This window comes from Gorilla gorilla, chromosome 18 (assembly GCF_029281585.2).
Source record: "Gorilla gorilla gorilla isolate KB3781 chromosome 18, NHGRI_mGorGor1-v2.1_pri, whole genome shotgun sequence".
NCBI lineage: Eukaryota > Metazoa > Chordata > Mammalia > Primates > Hominidae > Gorilla > Gorilla gorilla.
This window is the reverse complement of record NC_073242.2, coordinates 20,085,577-20,106,757: the sequence shown is the minus strand read 5'-3', so window position 1 is coordinate 20,106,757 and position 21,181 is coordinate 20,085,577. Positions and strand designations below refer to the sequence as shown.

General features: G+C 36.7%; 1 protein-coding gene across 2 annotated transcripts in view; it reads right to left on the bottom strand.

Annotated features, from left to right (window-relative positions):
- ACSM2A (acyl-CoA synthetase medium chain family member 2A) overlaps positions 1-15,872 on the bottom strand; it is a 38,497-nt gene extending 22,625 nt beyond the window's left edge. Inside the window, exons 1-2 of one of the 2 annotated variants that reach the window (XM_055365390.2) lie at positions 15,711-15,872; positions 3,829-4,013 (exon numbers count right to left, since the gene is read on the bottom strand). In XM_055365390.2, the coding sequence (XP_055221365.1) occupies positions 3,829-4,005 (177 nt within the window). In that variant the 5' untranslated portion in view covers positions 4,006-4,013; positions 15,711-15,872. The remainder of the gene's footprint in view (positions 1-3,828; positions 4,014-15,710) is intronic. The other variant, XM_063700018.1, reaches the window with a different exon arrangement.
- Positions 15,873-21,181: the final 5,309 nt, after the last annotated feature.

Below are 21,181 nucleotides of genomic sequence, written 5' to 3'. Positions count from 1 at the left end.
TTATGGACAATGAAATGCAGGCTGACCAGATTTCAAATGGAAATAAGGAAATTTTAGGGAACTGAAGCAAAGGTCCTCCTTCCTATATTTTAGCAAAGAACTTGGCTGCATTGTGTTCATAGCCTAGTGATCTGTGGAAGTTTTAACTTAAGAGTAATGACTTAGGGAATCTGACAGAAGAAATTTTTAAGCAACAGAGCATTCAAGATTTGACCTGAATGTTCGATGAATAGATAATGTTGCATATACATAACAATGGAATATTATTTCAGCCTTAAAAAGGAAGGAAATTCTGACATATATTACATGGATAAACCTTGAAGACATGCTAAGTGAAATTAGCCAGACACAAAAAAACAAATACTGTGTGATTTCATTTATATAAGGTACTATATTAGGCTGTTCTTGCATTGCTATAAAGGAATATCTGACACTGGGTAATTTATAAAGAAAAACGTTTAATTGGCTCACAGTTATGCAGGGTGTACAGGAAGCATGGTGCTGGCATCTGCTTCTGGTGAGGGCCTCAGGAAGATTACAGTCATGGAAGAAGGTGAAGGGAGAGCAGGTACATCACATGGCAAAATCAGGAGCAAAAGAGAGAGCGTGGAGAAGTGCCACGTATCTTAAAACAGCAAGATCTCTCATGAACTCACTCATAACCAAGGGGATGGTGCTAAGTCATTCGTGTGCGACCTGCCCGTATGATCCAAATGTCTTCCACCAGGCCCTACTTCCAACTCTGTGGATTACATTTCAACATGAGATTTGGAGAAAACAAATATCCAAACTATGTCACTTTGCTCCTGCCCTTCCAATTCTCATGTCCTTCTCACATTGAAAAATACAATAATCTCTTTTTTTTTGGTTGGATTTGCCTGATATTTCTTTTTTGATTATTATACTTTAAGTTTTAGGGTACATGTGCACAACGTGCACGTTTACATGTGCCATGTTGGTGTGCTGCACCGCTTAACTCGTCATTTAACATTAGGTATATCTCCTAATGTTATCCCTCACCCCTCCCCCCACCCCATAACAGGCCCAGTGTGTGATGTTCCCCTTCCTGTGTCCATGTGTTCTCATTGTTCAATTCCCACCTATCAGTGAGAACATGCGGTGTTTGGTTTTTTTGTCCTTGCGATAGTTTGCTGAGAATGATGGTTTAGTTTTTGTCTATTTGTTGATAGATATTTGGGCTGTTTGACCTTCCAACTACTGTGAATAAAGTTACTGTGAACATGAGTGTACACATATTCCTCAGAAACCCTGATTTTAAGTATTTTTTGGTGTATACCCAGAGTTGGAATTGCTGAATGGCAATTTTATTTTTTAATTTTTTGAGAAAATGTTATATTGCTTTCCATAATAGCTGTAACATTTTACATACCCATCATGATTCACAGGGGTTCTAATTTCTCTGTTTTATTGTAAAATAGACCCTTCGCATATCCCCTGAAAGAGTCTCATGTATCCTCAGGGGTTCTCAGATCATAGTTTGAGAGTAATGATGCAAAATCAAAGACAAAACATGTTAGCAATTTTATTAGATATTTCAAAATTTGCCTCCATCAGAGTTATACCACTTCCTGGTAACACATGAGAGTGTCTGTTTCCTCACAGCCTTGCCAATAGAGTTGTTAAACCTTTGTATTTTGTTCTTGCTCATTCCTGGGCAAAGACCAAGCTAACTATGGGAGGAATTTGATTTATAATTTAACTTTAAAGCAAGGATGACAACAGTCTCTTCCTGAAACCAACTCCCTTCTTGTTCAGGGACCTAAACCCCTTTGTGAAATTAATGCAATTCCACAGCATTAGAATTATGGTAGATGGTAGGGGCCTCAATTCTGCTAAGCTATAAGCATAGTTAAGCAATAACCAGCCATTGTTCCCTAGCTTGCTTACTGCTTAGGAGTCATGTAACCAGAAGTCACACTTTGTAACTTCACCAGTTGCTCCTGTAGTTAACATCACTATTGTAAAATCTAAGACTGACCTTTGAGATATTTTTCAGACATTTGCATTCTGGAAAAGTTACTGACACTACCTAGACCTGTGATTCTACAGCAAGGAACTGACTTTACCTCTCCTGTGTCTGCCTCACCCAGAAACAAACTCAGCACTTGAAGACATTTCTCACATCTCTATAATTCCATTCCCAAGCAATCAGTAGCACCCATTCCTTAGCCCCCTGCCCTCCAAATTATCTTTTGAAAACCCTCGTCTCTGAGCTTTCCAGGGGGCAGATTTGAGAAATATTTCCCATCCTTCCACTAAGATGCCTTGTGATAATTAAACTATTTTTTCTGAAAGAAAAAAACAACCTTTTGTATTTGACTAACAAGATAGGTGCATAAAAGTTATTTCAGCAAAATTATCACTTGCATTACTCTTACTATGAGGGAGGGTGAGAATTTTTTATATTTAATGGCCATTTGAGTTCACTTTTTTGTGAACTATCTGTTCATATATTTTGCCTGGTTTTATAATGAGTTGCACCTTTTTATTCTTGGTTTCTACAAGCTCACTTTATATTATTAACGTTTTTGCTGTTATATGAGTTGAATATTTTCCCCATGGTTTTCATTAGTCATTTATTTTGCTAATGGTGTTATTTGTGAATGGAAAGATTTTTTGACGTTTATATAGCAAATTTACTTTTATGGATTCAGAATGCTGAGTCATGGTAGTAAGGGCCTTCCTGAATATTTAAAGGGCCTTCCTCAATATTTAAAGGAAGTATAACTTTTAAAAAATCCAGAAATCTAAATTTCTGTTTGAAAATTTTCAATTTTAAAATGTTGAACCTTATTTTTTTTTTAAGAGTACCCACACCTAGGGCCGTCTTCAGCCTAGAGGCAAGGCATTTGCAATCTCCACACTAAGACTGTTTCATAGTGTTGGGAACTTAGGACATCATGTCATAATCATGACTGTTTTTGAGCACCAACGTATTAAGTTCATGCTGGTAGCTCCACCGCTTCCCCTACCCCTAGCCAGAATGAATCCTTCCATCCTACAGAAAGAGTCACAGGACTTCAGGTGAAGGCAATTGATGAATCAGCAGTGAATGGATTAAAATTCTAGATGCTCAGGGCTGGGAAGGAAACTCTGAAATTTCTTCATCTTTTTCTTTCTTGGATGTCTCATATTGAAGCCCTTTTGATAACTGTCACCTCGTAGCTATCTTACTTGCACACCTCTATTGACAGGGACACGTGACCTAACTTTCTGGGAAGACTCAGTCTTTGTTCAGTGCTGATTTGTCCCCCACTTTTTTGAGAGAGAATCTCACTCTGTGGAGTGCGGTGGTGTGATCACAGTTCACTGCAGCCTCCAACTCCTGGGCTCAAGCAGTCTTGCCACCTCAATCTCCTGAGTAGCTAGGACTGCAGGTATGTGCCACCATGCCTGGCTAATTTTGTTTTAAACATTTTTGGTAGAGACAGTCTCGCTGTGTTGCCCAGGCTTGATTTGCTATTATTAGATTCAAACCTGCCTCTTCTACGACCCCAGACCACTAGTCCTCATTTCACCCTGGGAGGTCACAACAGAGCATGTGCAGTCTACATACAGTGTAAACAAACTGTGTGTTGGCTGCCTGGGAGTTACCAGGTTGCCACACTCCTGTGCCTTTCTTCCTTCCAAGCTCATGCTGTCTCTCTCCCATACCATACTGCCTTCATGGAAGATGAGTGTCTTGTCCATAGCTTATTACAGTGCCTTACATGTAATAAGTACTTAACAAATATTTACTGAATTAATGGATGAATTTTAAAAGTCAACAAAATTGTCTCACTCTGTGCCTCTTTTCCACCCCATTACCTTCTCCATGTCAGCCCAGTGATCCAACACATCACTAGCAAAGTTAAACTTGGCCGGCACTTCCTGGTGGCCCCACTGCACAGACACCAGTTGCCGACTATTAATGTAGAGAGTGCGGCTGGACATCTGAGTACCCCACAGGGTGCAAAGTCCCTGAACTTTTCGCAGCCAATGCATGTTCAGGCCTGTAAAAGAAAGAAGAGACACAGGTGACAGAAAGAAGAGACAATCTGTTAAAGAAGATTGCTCTACTGATCATCAGCGGCTTCAGGAGATTCATCCCAACCTTATGGGATTCTTCTCAGGAATTAATTTGCTGTAGTTATGAGTAAATTGGCACGCAGCATCTGTTTCAGTCTCCTTGTGGGGTGCTGTTTTCTAAAGGCATAAGAGGATACAGACCCAGTCCTAGATCCTACATCTTCAACACTTCTGACAGTTTTGTGAACACCCATTTCCATATAATAAATCCCCTTGTGCTTAAAATACAGCGGGTCATAGATTGGATAGTTGTTCCCAGCAATTCACTCCCTTCCTGTTCTGGGATTATAAATCCCCATTCATTTTTAAGTGACTTCCCAGTGCATTCAGGAGGAAGAATATGTATCAACCTCTCATTGACTTTGGCTTGCTCATGAGATATGCTTTGGTCAATGAGATGTGAGTGTCTGGGATTCTAGGGTTCATCAGAAACTCTCACATTTCTCCCCTCTGCATGAGACTTTCATAACCCAGATCATGCTGTACCTTCAGACTTTGACCCAGAACAACAAGAAATGTGGAGTTGAGCTGAGCCTAGCATGGCCACTAGCAACACACCGGCCCATAGGTGGAAAATATGCATGACTAAAAGCTACTAAGATGTATAGGGTATTTGTTACTATAGCAAATGCTAACTAATACAAGTAGCATCATTTTCTTTAAATTGAATCTGGACTGATACATCCTAAATCCCAGGTCCTATCCATCTAGTGCGCAGGACCTAACACAATCACTTTAGAAATTACAGCTGTCATAATTGTTGTTTCTATGTAAGTTCTTTATTGGTGATTTGTGACATTGTTGTGCACCCATCACCCGAGGAGCATACACTTAACACTTACAGTATACACTTAACAGTATACACTTAACCCACTTTGTACCCTTTTATTCCTCACCTCCTTCCCATCATTTACCCAAAGTCCTCAAAGTTCATTGTATCATTCTCATGACTTTGCAACAATGTATAACTTAGCTCCCACTTATGGCTGAGAACATATGATGTTTGGTTTTCCATTCCTGAATTACTTCACTTTGACTGATGGTCTCCAATCCCATCCAGGTTACTGCGAATGCCATTAAGTCATTCCTTTTTATGGCTGAGTAGTATTTCATTTTATATACATATATGTATGCTATATATGATACTATATATAATATATATACTATGTATGTATTATATAGTATATATCTAAAAAATATAAAAAATTCTATTTTTATATATATTTTTGTTTATATAATATATATATGTAATATACATTGCCACACTCCTGTGCCTTTCTTCCTTCCAAGCTCATGCTGTCTCTCTCCCATACCATACTGACTTCATGGAAGATGATATATATCTATATCTATATCTATATCTATATCTATACAGATATATAGATATATATCCATCAGCTTGGAATGAAGAAAGGCACAGGAGTGTGGCTAAAAATATATATATATATAAAATATATATATTATCATTACATATGGATATATATGGATATATTACATACCATATATGGGTATTATACATTTATATTGTATATAACATATTATATAATATATAATGTAATATTATATATTATATAATAATACATATACTATATCCATATATTATATTACAAATATGTTATATATGCTATATAACTGTATATACTATCTACAGTATATAAGGAGATGTTATCTATAAATATATAATATGTATATATCTACATATAGTAGATATATACTATATATACTATATATAGATATATAGATACGATATTTTTAAATATATAATATATAAATTTTTATACATTTTTATATCTTTTATATATATACTATATATAGCCACACTATATAACAGTATAGTATATATCTATATATAATATATGATACACATTATATATAATAGTATAGTTATATATATCTATACATACCATACTATTATATATCATGTATATTATATATTATATACTGTTATATATTATATATATCTGTGTATACACTATACCGTTATATATATAAATTCACTCTGAGTATCAGAACAAGACATGAATGCTCACTCTCACCACTTAGATCTAGATATATATAATATCATAGTATATATATAATAGTATAGTATATATAGATATAGATATAATATATAGTATAATAGTATTATATATATTATATATAATACTATATTATACTATATATTATATATTATACTATTATATACTATATATAATATATAGTATAATATATAATAGTATAATGTAGTATAATATACAAAACATATATATAATATATAATACTATTATACTATATATAATATACAGTATACTATATACTGTTATACTATATATTATTATTATAATATATAGTATACTATATATTATATATAGTATACTATGTATTATATATAGTATACTATATATTATATATAGTATACTATATATAATACATAGTATAATATATAATATGTAGTATAATATATATATTATATATAACATATGTATTATATATAATATATATAATATATATTATATATAATATATATAATATATGTATTATATATTATATATAATATATGTAATATATATAATATATATAATATATGTATTATATATAATACTCAGTATAATATATAATATATAATATATATAATATCTAGTATAATATATAATATATAGTATAATATACAATATGACATATATAGTATATTATATATACAATATATTATATAATATATAATATATAGTATAATATTATATATACAATATATTATATACTATGTAATATATAGTATAATATTATATATAATATATTATAGAATATATAGTATATTACCATATACTATATATTATATAACATATAATAATAGTATCACAGTATATATGAATAATATATAAAATATATATAAAATAGATAAATAATATATAAATTATATAAATAGTATATAATATATAAATATAAATTATATGAATTATATATAAAAATATATAAATAATAATATAAGATATATAATATATAATATATAGTATATTATATCTATATCTATATATACTATGCTATTTTATATCTATACTATACTATTATATATATCTAGATCTAAGTGGTGAGAGTAAGCATTCATGTCTTGTTCTGGTTCTCAGAGTGAATTTATATATATAATAGTATAGTGTATATACAGATATACATAATATGTAATATATATGATATATAATAGTATGGTATGTATAGATATATATAACTATACTATTATATAATATATTTTATATATTATATATAGATATATACTATACTATTATATAGTGTGGCTATATATAGTATATATTAAATATATAAAAATATATAGGAATTTATATATTTTTATATATTTAAAAATATTTTATATATAAAATATTCACATATTTTTACATATGTTTTTATTTTACATAATACATATTGATACACTCCTGTGCCTTTCTTCCTTCCAAGCTCATGGTGTCTCTCTCCCATACTATACTGCCTTCACAGAAGATGATATATATATACATATTATATATATGTTATACGTTCATGAGCTTGGAAGGAGGAAAGGCACAGGAGTGTGGCAAAATATATTATATAAAATATATAATATATTATATAAAATATAAACATATGTAAAAAATGTATTTTATATGTTTCATATATACTATATATAGCCACACTATAGAACATATAGTATATATAGATATATATAAAATATATACATACTATTATATATTATATACAATTAGATAATATATATAATATATAATATATCATATATCTATATATCACATATTATATATTTATATAAACTATACTACTACATATAAATATTTAAGTATATTTATAAAAATATATAAATATTTTATATATGAATACAAGTTTCTTTACTTGTTGATTGACAGCATTTGGGCTGGTTCCATATTCCTGTAATTGCAAATTGTGCTGCTATAAACATGCATGTGCAGTGGCTTCTTTCGTATAATGATTTATTTTTCTCTTGGTAGATACCCAGTAGTGGGATTGCTGGATCAAATGGTAGTTCTACTTTTCGTTCTTTGATGAATTTCCAGTTTTCCACAGTGGCTGTACTAGCTTACATTCCCACCAGCAGTGTAGAAGTGTTCCCTTTTCACCACATCCACACCAACATCTATAATTTTTTTTGTTTTTTTATTATGGCCATTCTTGCAAGACTAAGGTGGTAGAGCATTGTGGTTTTGATTTGCATTTCCCTGATCATTAGTGATGTTGAGCATTTTTTCATATGTATGCTGGATCTTCTTTTGAGAATTGTCTATTCGTATCCTTAGCCCACGTTTTTTATGGGATTTTTGGGGCTTTTTTACTTGCTAATTTGTTTAAGTTCCTTCTAGATTCTGAATACTAGTCCTTTGTCAGATGTATAGATTGTGAAGATTTTCTCTCACTCTATGGGTTGTCTGTTTACTTTGCTGACTGTTCCTTTCGCCATACAAAAGCTCTTTAGTTTACTTAAGTCCCATCTATTTATCTTTATTTTTGTTGCATTTGCTTTTGCGTTCTTGGTCATAAAATCTTTGCCTAAACCAATGTCTACAAGGGTTTTCCTGATGTTATCTTCTAGAATTTTTATAGTTTCAGGTCTTAGATTTAAGTCCTTGATCCACCTTGAGGTGGTTTTTGTATAAGGTGATATATGAAGATCCAGTTTCATTCTCCTACATGTGGCTTGCCAATTATCCCAGAACCATTTGTTGAATAGGGTGTCCTTTCCCCATTTTGTGTTTTTGTTTGCTTTGTCGAAGATCAGTTGACTGTAAGTATTGGGGTTTATTTCTGGATTCTCTATTCTGTTCCTTCTGTTCCATGGTTCTATGTGCCTATTTTTATACCAGACCATGCTGTTTCGGTGACTATGGCCTTATAGTATATTTTGAAATCAGGTAATGTGATGCCTCCAGATTTGTTCTTTTTGGATAGTCTTGCTTTGGCTATGAGGACTCTTTTTTTGGTTCCATATGAATTTTAGGATTTTTTTTCTAGTTCTGTGAAGAATGATGGTGGTATTTTGATGGGAATTGCACTGAATTTGTATATTGCTTTTGGCAATATAGTCATTTTTACAATATTTATTCTACCCATCAATGAGCATAGGATGTGTTTCCATTTGTTTGTGTCATTTATGATTTCTTTCAGCAGGGTTTTGTAGTTTTCCTTGAATACATCTTTGGTTAGGTATATTCCTAAGTATTTTTTTTTGCAGCTATTATAAAAGGGGTTGAGTTCTTGATTTAATTCTCAGCTTGGTTGCTATTAAAGTATAGCAGAGCTACTGGTTTTTGTACATTAATTTTGTGTCCTGAAACTTTGCTGAATTCCTTTATTAGTTGTAGGAGCTCTTTGGAGGAGTCTTTAAGGTCTTCTAGGTATACAATCATATTAACAGCAAACAGCTACTGTATGACTTCCTCTTTACCAATTTGGAGGACACTTATTTCTTTCTCTTGTCTGATTGATCTGGCTAGGACTTCCAGTACTATACTGGATACAAGTGGTGAGAGTAAGCATTCACATCTTGTTCTAGTTCTCAGAGGGAATGCTTTCAACTTTTCCCCATTCAGTATTATGTTGCCTGTGGGTTTGTCATAGATGGCTTTTATTACATTAAGGTATATCCATGGTATGCTGATTTTGCTGAGGGTTTTAATCATAAGAGGATGCTGGATTTTTGTCAAATGCTTTTTCTACATCTATTGAGATAATAATGTGATTTTTGTTTTTAATTCTGTTTATGTGGTGTATCACATTTATTGACCTGTGTGTGTTAAACCATTCCTGCATCCCTGGTAGGAAACCCACTTCATCATGGTGGATTATCTTTTTGATATGCTGTTGGATTCAGTTAGCTAGCAGCTAATTAAGAATTTTTGCATCTATGTTCATCAAGGATATTTGTCTGCAGTTTTCTTTTTTTGTTACATCCTTTTCTGGTTTGGGTATGAGGGTAATACTGGCTTCATAGAATGATTTTGGGAGGATTCCCTCTTTATCTTGTGTAATAGCGTCGATAGGATTGGTACCAATTCCTCTTTGGATGTCTGGTAGAATTCAGCTGTGAATTCATCTGGTCATGGCTTTTTTGTTATTGTTGTTGTTGCTGATGATTTTTGTATTACCATTTTAATCTCGCTGCTTGTTATTGGTCTGTTCAGGCTTTCTAATTCTTCCTGACTTAAGCTAGGAGGGTTGTATCTTCCCAAGAATTTATCCATCTCCTCTAAGTTTTTTAGCTTATGTGCATGAAGCTGTTTGTCGTGCCTTGAATGATCTTTTGTATTTCTGTGGTGTCAGTTGTAATATCTCCCATTTCCTTTCTAATTGAGCTTATTTGGATTTTCTCTGTTCTTTTTTTTTTTTGGTTAATCTTCCTAATGGTCTACCAATCTTATTTATCTTTTCAAAGAACCAGATTTTGTTTCATTTATCTTTTGTATTTTTTTATCTCAATTTCATTTAGTTATGCTCTGATCTTGGTTATTTCCTTTCTTATGCTGGGTTTGGGTTTGATTTGTTCTTGTTTGTCTAGTTCCTTGAGGTGTGGCCTTAGATTGTATATTTGTGCTCTTTCAGACTTTTTGATGAAGGCATTTAAGGCTATGAACTTTCCTCTTAATACCACCTTTGCTGTATCCTAGAAGTTTTGATAGATTGTGTCACTATTATCCTTCAGTGTGAGAAATTTTTAAATTTCCATCTTGATTTCATTGTTGATCCAATGATCATTCAGGAATTGGTTATTTAATTTCCACGTATTCACATGATTTTGAAGGTTCCTTTTGGAGTTGATGTCCAATTTTATTCCAAGGTGGTCTGAGAGAGTACTTGATATAATTTCACTTTTCTCAAATTTATTGAGACTTGTTTTGTGACCTATCATATGGTCTATCTTGGAGAAAGTTCCAGGCACTGATGAATAAAATGTATATTCCATGGTTGTTGGGTAGAATGTTCTGTAAATATCTGTTAAATTCATCTGTTTTATGGTACAGTTTAAATCAATTCTTTCTTTGCTGACTTTATGTCTTGATGACCTGTCTAGTTCTGTCAGTGGAGTATTGAAGTCCCCCACTATTATTGTGTTGCTGTTTATATTATTTCTTAGGTCTAGTAGTAATTGTTTCATAAATTTGGGAGCTCCAGTGTTAGGTGCATATATATTTAGAATTGTGATATCTTCCTGTTGGACAAGACCTTTTATCATTACATAATGTCCCTCTTTGTCTTTTCTAACTGCTGTGGCTTTAAAGTTTGTTTTGCCTGTTATAAATGTAGCTACTCCTGCTTGTTTTTGGTGTCCGTTTGCATGGAATGTCTTTTTCCACCCCCTTACCTTAAGTTTATGTGAGTTCTTGTGTTAGATGAGTCTCCTGAAAGCAGTAGATACTTGGTTGGCATATTCTTATCAATTCTGCAATTCTGTATCTTTTAAATGGAGCACTTAGGCCATTTACATTCAACATTAGTATTGAGATGTGAGGTACTATTCCATTCATTGTGCTATTTGTTGCCTGTATAGCTTGGGGTTTTTTTTTTAAATTGTATTTTTGTTTTATAGTTCATGTGAAATTTATGCTTTAAAAAGGTTCTATTTTGATATGTTTCCAGAATTTGTTTCAAGATTTAAAGCTCCTTTTAGCAGTTCTTGTAGTGCTGGCTTTGTAGTGGTGAATTCTCCCAGTATTTATTTGCCTGAAAAAGACTGCATCTTTCCTTCATTTATGAAGCTTAGTTTCACTGGATACAAAATTCTTGCCTGATAATTTGTTTTTAAAGAGTGTGAAGATAGGGCCCCAATCCCTTCTAGCTTGTAGGATTTCTGCTGAGAAATCTGCTGTTAATCTGACAGGTTTTCCTTTATAGATTACCTGGTGCTTTTGCCTCACAGCTCTTAAGATTCTTTCCTTCATCTTGACTTTAGGTAACCTGATGACAATGAGCCTAGGCAATGATCTTTTTGCAATGAATTTCCCAGGTGTTCTTTGAGCTTCTTGTATTTGGATGTCTAGGTCTCTAACAAGGCTGGGAAAGTTTTCCTCGATTATTTCCTTGAATACATTTTCCAAACTTTTAGATTTCTCTTCTATCTCAAGGATGCCAATTATTCTTAGGTTTGATCGTTTAACACAACCCCAAACTTCTTGGAGGCTTTGTTCATTAAAAAAATTTTTTTTCTTTGTCTTTGCTGGATTCGGCTAAGTCAAAAATCTTGTCTTCAAGCTCTGAAGTTATTTATTCTGCTTGTTCAATTCTATTGTTGAGGCTTTTCAGTGCATTTTTCTCTGTGTTCTTTATTTCCTAAAGTTATGATTGTTTTTATGTATGCTATCTATTTCACTGAAGATTTCTCCCCTCATAACTTGTATTTTTTTTTTATTTCCTTAAATTGGACTTCACCTTTTCTGGTGCCTCTTTGATTAGCTTAATAATTGTCCTTCTGAATACTTTTTCAGGTAAATTAGGAGTTTCTTCTTGGTTTGGATCCATTGCTGGTGAGTTAGTGTGCTTTTTGGAGAGAGGTGTTAAACAGCCTTGTTTTATCATATTCCCAGAATCATTTTCCTGGTTCCTTCTCATTTGGGTAGGCTATGTTAGAGGGAAGATCTGGGGCTCAAGGCTACTGTTCAGATTCTTTTTTCCCATGGGATGTTCCCCTTATGTAGTACTCTTCCCCTTTTCCTAGGGATGTGGCTTTCTGAGAGCCAAACTGTACTGATTGTTATTTCTCATTATCTTGCTTGGCAACTGACTCAGGGGAGGCCATCACTATTGCCTCAGGCAGCACAGAGTTTACCTCCTCAGACAAAGGTGGAAAGGCTGATGGCAGCATGGGTTAGGGAGGGAATGCTGCCACTATTGGGTGGGGAGGAAGTTGTTTCTTCTGGCAAAAAAAATTCATTGGAGTTTACAAACTCAGCGTCCCCAGCTTCACCAGTGTCCTCCCATACCTCCGCATTCCAAGTTGCAGGGTCTCATTCTTTTCCAGTCTTTCAGGGGAACCAGCCCACAATATTTGAACATAGGTTCTTTCTATTTTTCCTAAGTGTTGGCCGGTCTGAGAAATAAAGAGAAAGTGTACAAAGAGAGAAATTTTACAGCTGGGCCTCTGGGGCTGTCATCACATAGTGGTAGGACCATGACGGTGACCCTGAGCAACAAAACCAGCAAGTTTTTATTAGGGATTTTAAAAGAGGAGGGGGTGTACGAACAGGGAGTAGGTCACAAGGATCACATGCTTCAAAGGGCAGTAAAGATCACTAGGCAAAGGCAAAATTAGAATTACCGATGAGGGTCTATGTCCTGCTGTACACACATTGTCTTGATAAACATCTTAACAGGAAACAGGGTTTGAGAGCAGAGAACCACTCTGACTAGAATTTACCAGGCTGGAATTTCCCAAACCTAGTAAGCCTGAGGGTACTGCAGGACACCAGGGCGTATTTCAGTCCTTATCTCAACCGCATAAGACAAACACTCCCAGAGCGGCCATCTATAGACCTACCCCCAGGAATGCATTCCTTCCCCAGGTTCTTCCATGCTGGGAAAAGAATTCAGTGATATTTCTCCTACTTGGACATCCTTCTACAGGCTTTCTGCAAGAAGAAAAATATGGCTCTATTCTGCCCAACCCCACAGGCAGTCAGACCTTATAGTTATCTTCCCTTGTTCCCTGAAAATCACTGATATTCTGTTCTTTTTCAGGGTGTACTGATTTCATATTGTTCAAACACACATGTTTTACAATCCATTTGTGCAATAGTAGTCCTGAGGTGACTTACATTCTGAGCTTATGAAGATAACAGCATTAAGAGATTAAAGTAAAGACAGGCATAAGAAATTATAAGAGTGTTAATTGGGGACATGATAAATGTCCATGAAATCTTCACAATTTATGTTCAGAGATTGCAGTAAAGACAGGCTTAAGAAATTATAAAAGTATTAATTTTGGGAAGTGATAAATATCCATGAAATCTTCACAATTTATGTTCTTCTGCCTCAGCTCTGGCCAATCCCTCCATTCGGGGTTCCTGACTTCCTGCAACACAATCAATGCCCTCACTTTAACAGTAGACACTTGGTGAGGCTGTGCATGGTGAGGCTGTGCATGCACCTTTCATTGCAGGTCAGCCACTCACATGATAAGAGCTTATGTCTATTTTTCCACAATTTCCGTTCTTTCTCTATAGGAGATTAGACTCTCACTCAGGGCAATCTTGGCAGATTTGAGGCTCAGTATCTGCTTCTGAAGCTGGGAGATAGAATCCCTGAGTTCATCATTTTCTTTCATCACTTTATCCACTGAACTTAGGAGCAAACAACCAGCTTCATTATGTTCCTTGGTTCTCCACATATGGTCAAAGTTATGATGTATAGGGTCATTAAACTCCTTACCTCTCATGAGCAATGAATCAGGAGTGTCAAATGCATTTATTTTGTATAACTCTTTAAACAGTTCACACCAAGGGCTATCAGTCTTCTCCATACTATTAGAAGTAGAGTCCTTAGTATTTTGGGGTCTAATCATATTAAGGTGCCAACTCCAGAAACCCCAAAACCAACAAAAGAACTCCATCCTTAATATTCTTTTCCTCTAGAACCACTTCTGGTACCAAAATCTGTATTAGTCAGGGTTCTCTAGAGAAACAGAACTAATGGAATATATCTATTTTATAAACTCATATGTATAAGTAATACATATAAACTCATATATATAAGTATATATATGAGTTTACTAAGTATTAACATATGCGTGTGTGTGTGTGTGTGTGTGTGTGTGTGTGTGTATATATATATATATATATACAGTTTATTCAGTATTAACTCACATGATCACAAGGTCCCACAATAGGCCATCTGCAGGCTGAGGTGAAAGGAGAGCCAGTTTGAGTTCCAAAACTGAAGAACCTGGAGTCTGATGTTCAAGGGCAGGAAGCATCCAGTACGGAAGAAAGATCTAGGCTGGGAAGCTAGGCCAGTCTCTCTTTTCATATTTTTCTGCCTGCTTATATTCTAGTCATGCTGGCAGTTGATTAGGTGGTGCCTACCCAGATTAAGGGTGGGTCTGCCTCTCCCAGCCCACCGACTCAAATCTTAATCTCTTTTGGTAACACCCTCACAGACTCATCCAGGATCAACACTTTGTATCCTTCAATTCAATCAGTTGACACTCACTATTAACCATCACAGTGTCTGACATTTCTGTCTCCTTTTTTCCTATAGAATAAGAATTGAAGATTTCTGTACCAGCTTCTGAGCAGAACTACACATTGCCTTTGTACCTGCTGATCCCTCTCTTTTTCCATAATAGGCTCTTCTTCATTCTTCTGGTCTCACCTCCTCTGAGATTCATCCTTCTCTGACCACCACCCAACTACCAGCCCCCTGTTACCACCTTTTTCCAGCTTCTCTCGTCTATCCCTGTTGCTGCCATAAAGGTGCCTTTTCCTCTGCCCAGTGTTTCCTCCTCACTAAGACTTGACAGGTACTGTCTTTCATGGTCCCTAGGAATTTCTGCTTTTCTGTGAGGATTTTTGCTCTTCTCACCAGCTGTGACTCTCAAAGATTGGTGAAGTTATCATGGATTATGACCCCATCAGCCCATTCATTGAAACAGTGCTCACCTTCCAAGTCCTCTCAGGATGTCTTTCTGGAGAGAGCTTGGTCCACCCTCCTCTCCAGCCAGCAGCTCCAGAACTTCTACAGCCTTGGAAGAGAGCACAGTAACTCAAGCAGACAGCTTCAGAATCCCTGCACTGTCGGAAAGAGAGCTCAGCTAATCATTGACAGTGGATAACTTTGTAACTGCTGTTACAAAGGGTAACAGCAGTCCTCCTAGCCAAGTTTATGGACATTACAACATTAGAGCATTTGAGGTCAACTGGACTTGCACTTTCAATCCAAGGGGCGTGAGGCAGGTTTATGCCCAGGACTGATAGAAAATTATTGCTTCAACCAAAGAGAGAGAAATGGAGCTCACATAGGCTTGATGACCACTCCTTTAATTCTTTGTTTTGCTTGGTTCCAGCATACCACTTTTGCCTGGTTTTCCTCTTGCTTTCCTTCTCTTTTGCTGATTCCTCCTCATCTTTATCCATGTTCACTCTGTACACTATCTCATCAAATGTCATAGCTTGGATACCATGTGGCTTGCCAATGGCCCCCAAATGGGTGTATTCAACCTGGTTTTCTCTCCTGCATCCTCATCTTCCTGACTTCTCCACCTGGATATCTAACAGGCATCTCAAACATACTTTGTCCAAAGCTAAGAGGTTGATCACATCCTTCCCTGGCCACTCTCATTCCAGGTATGGTTTTATCCATCTCAGCAAATGTCACCCCTATTCCTCTAGTTCTTCCAACATCAAATCTTAGAGACTGCCCTGACTCTTTTCTTTCTCACATGGATGTGAAAAAGCCACCAGATCCACCTGCAGGCTACACTCAGAGTCTGACCCATTCTCTTCCCTGTTCCACCCCAACCCAACACTGTCCAAGTAAGCCCAAAACTCAACAGGGAAAAAAACTCTTTATATCTCTTCATATTTATTTTATTTTGAAATAGTGTCTCACTTTGTTGCCCAGGCTGGGGTACAGTAGTCTGATCACAGCTTATTGCAACCTCAATCTATCGTGCTCAAGCAACCATGCCACCTCAGCCTCCTGAGCAGCTGGGATTACAGGCACATGCCATTATGTCCAGCTAATTTTTTAATGTTTTATAGAGAGAGGGTCTCACTATGTTCTCCAGGCTGGTCTTGAACTCCTGAACTTAAGTGATCCTCCCATCATGGCCTCCCAGAGATTACAGGCATGAGCCACCGTGCATGGCCAACATTGTCTTATAGCTGGTATCAGCCCATGCTTCAGCTCTTCAGGCTGGAGTTGCAAACTGGTGATCCTACAGTTCTGTGTCTTGGGGGTGGCCCCACTTCCACGGCTTCATGAGGCATTTCCCTAGTGGGAATTCTTTGTAGAGGATCTTACCACCAAGCATCTATGGCTCCTACATTCTGGGTGCCTGCAGAATTAATACCATTCTGTCTTTCTTGGTCTTCTGGGCCTGTGATGGGAGGAGCAGCCCCAAAGGTTTCTGAAATGCCTTTGGAACCTTCTTCCTATTATCCTATTAGCACCAGGCCCCCTTTTAGTCATGCTTTAGCAAAGAGTTGTTCTGACATATTCTTGGACTCCTCTCCTGAAAATTCTCTTTTCTTCTCTACCACTATGTCCAGGCTGATAATTTTCCAAATTTTAATGCTCTTCTTCCCCTTTAATTATAAACACAGGCTTTAGGTCATTCCTTTGCTGTCACAATTTAGCATAAGCTGTTAAAAGTAACCACACCACTTCTTCAGCACTTTGCTGCTTAGATATCTCTTGCACCTGACACAGTAGGTCATCACTCTTAGTTCAGCCTTCCACCAAAGCCTTAGGGCATGGACACAGTGCACTCGAGTTCTTTGCTACAGAGTAACATGGGTGAATTTTGCTCCAGCTTCCAATAAGTTTCTCATTTCTATCTGAGACTTTTCAGCATGGCCTGTACTGTCTATATTTCTATCAGCATTGTAAAAAATTTAAATTTAGGACCTTCCAAATTTATCATGCAAAAGGGAAAACTTAAGGCCTGAAAGCTGACTGAGGTAACACAACTTCCCCTGACTCTGGTGCACGACCTTTGCTTTCTGACCTTTGTGTTGAGATGTTATACATTAACTAGACTCTATTCAAACCTGAGCTAAACAAAGTGAAGATAGAGACCCTTGTGACTGTCTCCTTTTAATAGAATGTTAAACTATCCCTTTAGAGTGTAATCAAAAGTAGCCAATGAAATCTTATATCTGTATGTTAGCCTTTTTTATGGAAAATGTTGTAATTTTGTTCAGCAACTTCATTTTGCTGGTATAAGCAATCCTCATTTTCCCCTACACCAGGAGCACAACACTGCTCACCATTCTTTGGAATAGCTGTGCTCCCTGGATGGCCGCACTCATACTTTGTGCTTGAATGAGCTCTTTTAACTAGATGCTGAGTCTTTTGACTATTTTAGGTTGACAGCATTTTGATCACAACCATTTAACCAATCTCTAAGAAGTTTCAAACTTTCCCTCAACTCTTTGTCTTCTTCTGAGCACTCCAAACTCTTCCAACCTTTTCCATTGCTCAGTTCCAAAGCTGCTTTCATATTTTCAAGTATCTTTATAGCAAATACCCTACTCCCTGGCAACAATTTCCTGCTGTAGTCCATTTTTCATTGCTATAAAGAAATATCTGAGGCCGGGTAATTTATTTCAGAAATGTTTATTAGGCCCATGATTCTGATAGCTGGAAATTTCAAGATTGGGCATCTGCAGCTGGTAAGGGCCTCGGGATGCTTCTATTCATGGTAGAAGGTGAAAGGGAGCTGGCGTGTGCATGGATGACATGGTGAGAGAGGAAGCAAGAGAGATAGTGGGGAGATGCCAGGCTCTTTGCAACAACCAGCTCTTGTGTGGAATAATAGGATTAGGACTCACTCACTCCCTAGGGAGGGCATTAATCTATTCATGAGGGTTTCTCCCTCGTGACTCAAACACCTCCTGTAAGGTTCCATCTCATATTTCAGTATGAGGTTTATTGAGAGCAAGCATCCAAACTGGAGCACCTCAGAACACTTTTCTCCTCGGAAATGTCTGTCCTTATCAAGTAGTCAACAAATATTGACTGAGTGTTACTCTCAGGTAGACACAGAGGTGACCATGACAGATTCATTCCTGTTCGGAAGTGACACAGATAATAACATGTAAAGTAATTAAGTTCATTTTATATACTGTAAAGGATAAGTCAGAGGTCAGATCATGTCACACCTCTGCTCAGAACCTACCGGTGAATCTCAGTTTCATGCAAAATTAACTTCAGAGTTTTTACCTCATTATTCAAGGTCTGGTAAGATTTTCACACACTCTCTTCATCTCTGGTTTGATGTGCTGTTCCTTTACCCCCTTATTCACTGCACGTCAACTACAAGGGCTTTCTTCCTGTTCCTTGAAGTCACACTCTGCCTTAGGGTATCTGCACTTGCTGTTTCCTCTTCTCAGACTGATTTTTCATAGATATCTACATGGATAACTCCCTCTCCTACTTTATTTCCTTGCTAAATATTTTTGTCAACTTCTCAATGAAGCTTACCTTGACCACCTTCTCAAAACGGCAACCCACCTCCAATTTGGTTCTTCCTCCTCCTCATTACTAGGCACTATTTTCCCTAATACTCACTACCTGCTAACATATCTACTTACTATTTTTGCCTCTCTCTCCTTCCATTAGAATCTAAGCTTCATGAGGGCAGATATTTTTGCCCACTTTGTTCAATGATTTAGCTCAAGGACTTTTAACAGTAGCTAGCACACAATAAGTACTCAGTAAATAGCTGAGAGAATGAATAAGGGCTGTAAAGAAAAGAAAACATGTTGTTATAATGTGTGGGCCTGTGTGAAGTACATAGCTGTGTATGTGAGATAGCCTAAGTGCATGTATGTATGTTTTTGTGTGTGCACATGTGACTGTGGGATGTATGTATAGCTGTTATGTGTGTGCGGTTCTGTGTGTAAAGACGTGTGTAAGGTTGTGCATGTTTGTGTCCATGTGTGCCTATGTGTCAGTACATGGATGTATGTGAGACTGTGTATGTGTACATGTGTGCAAGTGTGTGTAGAGCTGTATGCGCAGGTGTACAGGTGTTTATGTATACTTACGTGCATGCATGTGTGTTGGTAGATGTGGATGTGTGTGAATGTATGTGTGAGACTGTGTATGTAATTATGTGTGTGACTGTCATGTATATGTAGCTCTGTAGTTAAGTGTATGTCTATGTATCTGTTTATGAGTTTGGCATGTGCATAAGATTGTAAGTGTAACTGTGTGTATTTCATGTGTGTGAGTGTGGGGGGGGCTAGAAGTGTGACTAGATATTTGTGTGTGCTTGCATGTGTGAGTGTCTGTGTGTGGCAGTGAAACTGCAGATGTGTGTGGCTGTATCTATATTTGTGTGTGTGTGCATGTGTCTGAGTGTGTGTAAGTCCTAAATAGCACTCACACTATTTACAGTGGTCTGAAAACACCTCTCTGGGTGCTCCTTTGCACCTGGCCACTGGTGACACTGCCAAGTCATGATGCTGGACTTTGCTGAGTTTCTTTTCCATTCTTTCTGTTTTTCAAATTTTGACCTTTAGACACATTTCAGGACAGCACATTCCTGTGGGAAATCTGTGAGGTGGAAAATAAAAATTCTCCTGATGACTGTTTATAAAGAATAACGGCTAGCTCATGTCTTCAGTGTTTTATAGATGTGCTCACATGTAATCTAAACAAGAACTCTACAAGAGAGGTATCCAGAGCCCCATTTTATAGATAAGGAAATTGAGGCTCAGAGAGGACAAGTGACTTGGCTAAGCTCCTGCAGCTGGTAAGTGCTACAACAGGACTCGAATCTAACTTCAAAGTCCAGTGTCCTTCTCATAGGGAACACCGTGTTTCGGCAAAGAGGCATTTTAAAAGAAAATGATTTGAAATGGTCACTGTTGGAGGCTGTGCACAATCAGCTGGCCACCTCTGTGTCCCTAGAATCTGACCCACAGTGGGGATTCAATGTTGGGGGAAAATAGAAAAAGTGCTGGAGTTGCTGGGGAAATGCTGGGAGCAGAACTCCGTGGTGGGGGCTCAGAATTTCCCAGGGCAGGGGGTTTTCAGTCAGGAATCATCGCGGGAAAAACAGATTTTCTTTATGACACTCCACCTCTGATTGTTTCAGGAAGTCTTTGGTGGTCTGGCTGGATGGAGCCAAGGTTTTGGAGGCAGCCTGGAGCAAGAGACAATGCCTGAGAATTGCCTTCAGAAGACCCATTTTAAATCTTGGCTGTACCACTTACCAAAACAACACACCCACTGACCCACTGTGCCTCAGTTTCCTCCTGTACAAAATGGAGCTAAAAATAGCATCTGTCTGGTAGGGTCATGGTAAAGCCTGAGTAAGACAATTCTGGAGGCTTCTCAGTAGTCCGGCTGCCAGAGGGGTGGGATGCTGCTCCCCTAAGACTCGTAGACGTGGAGAACA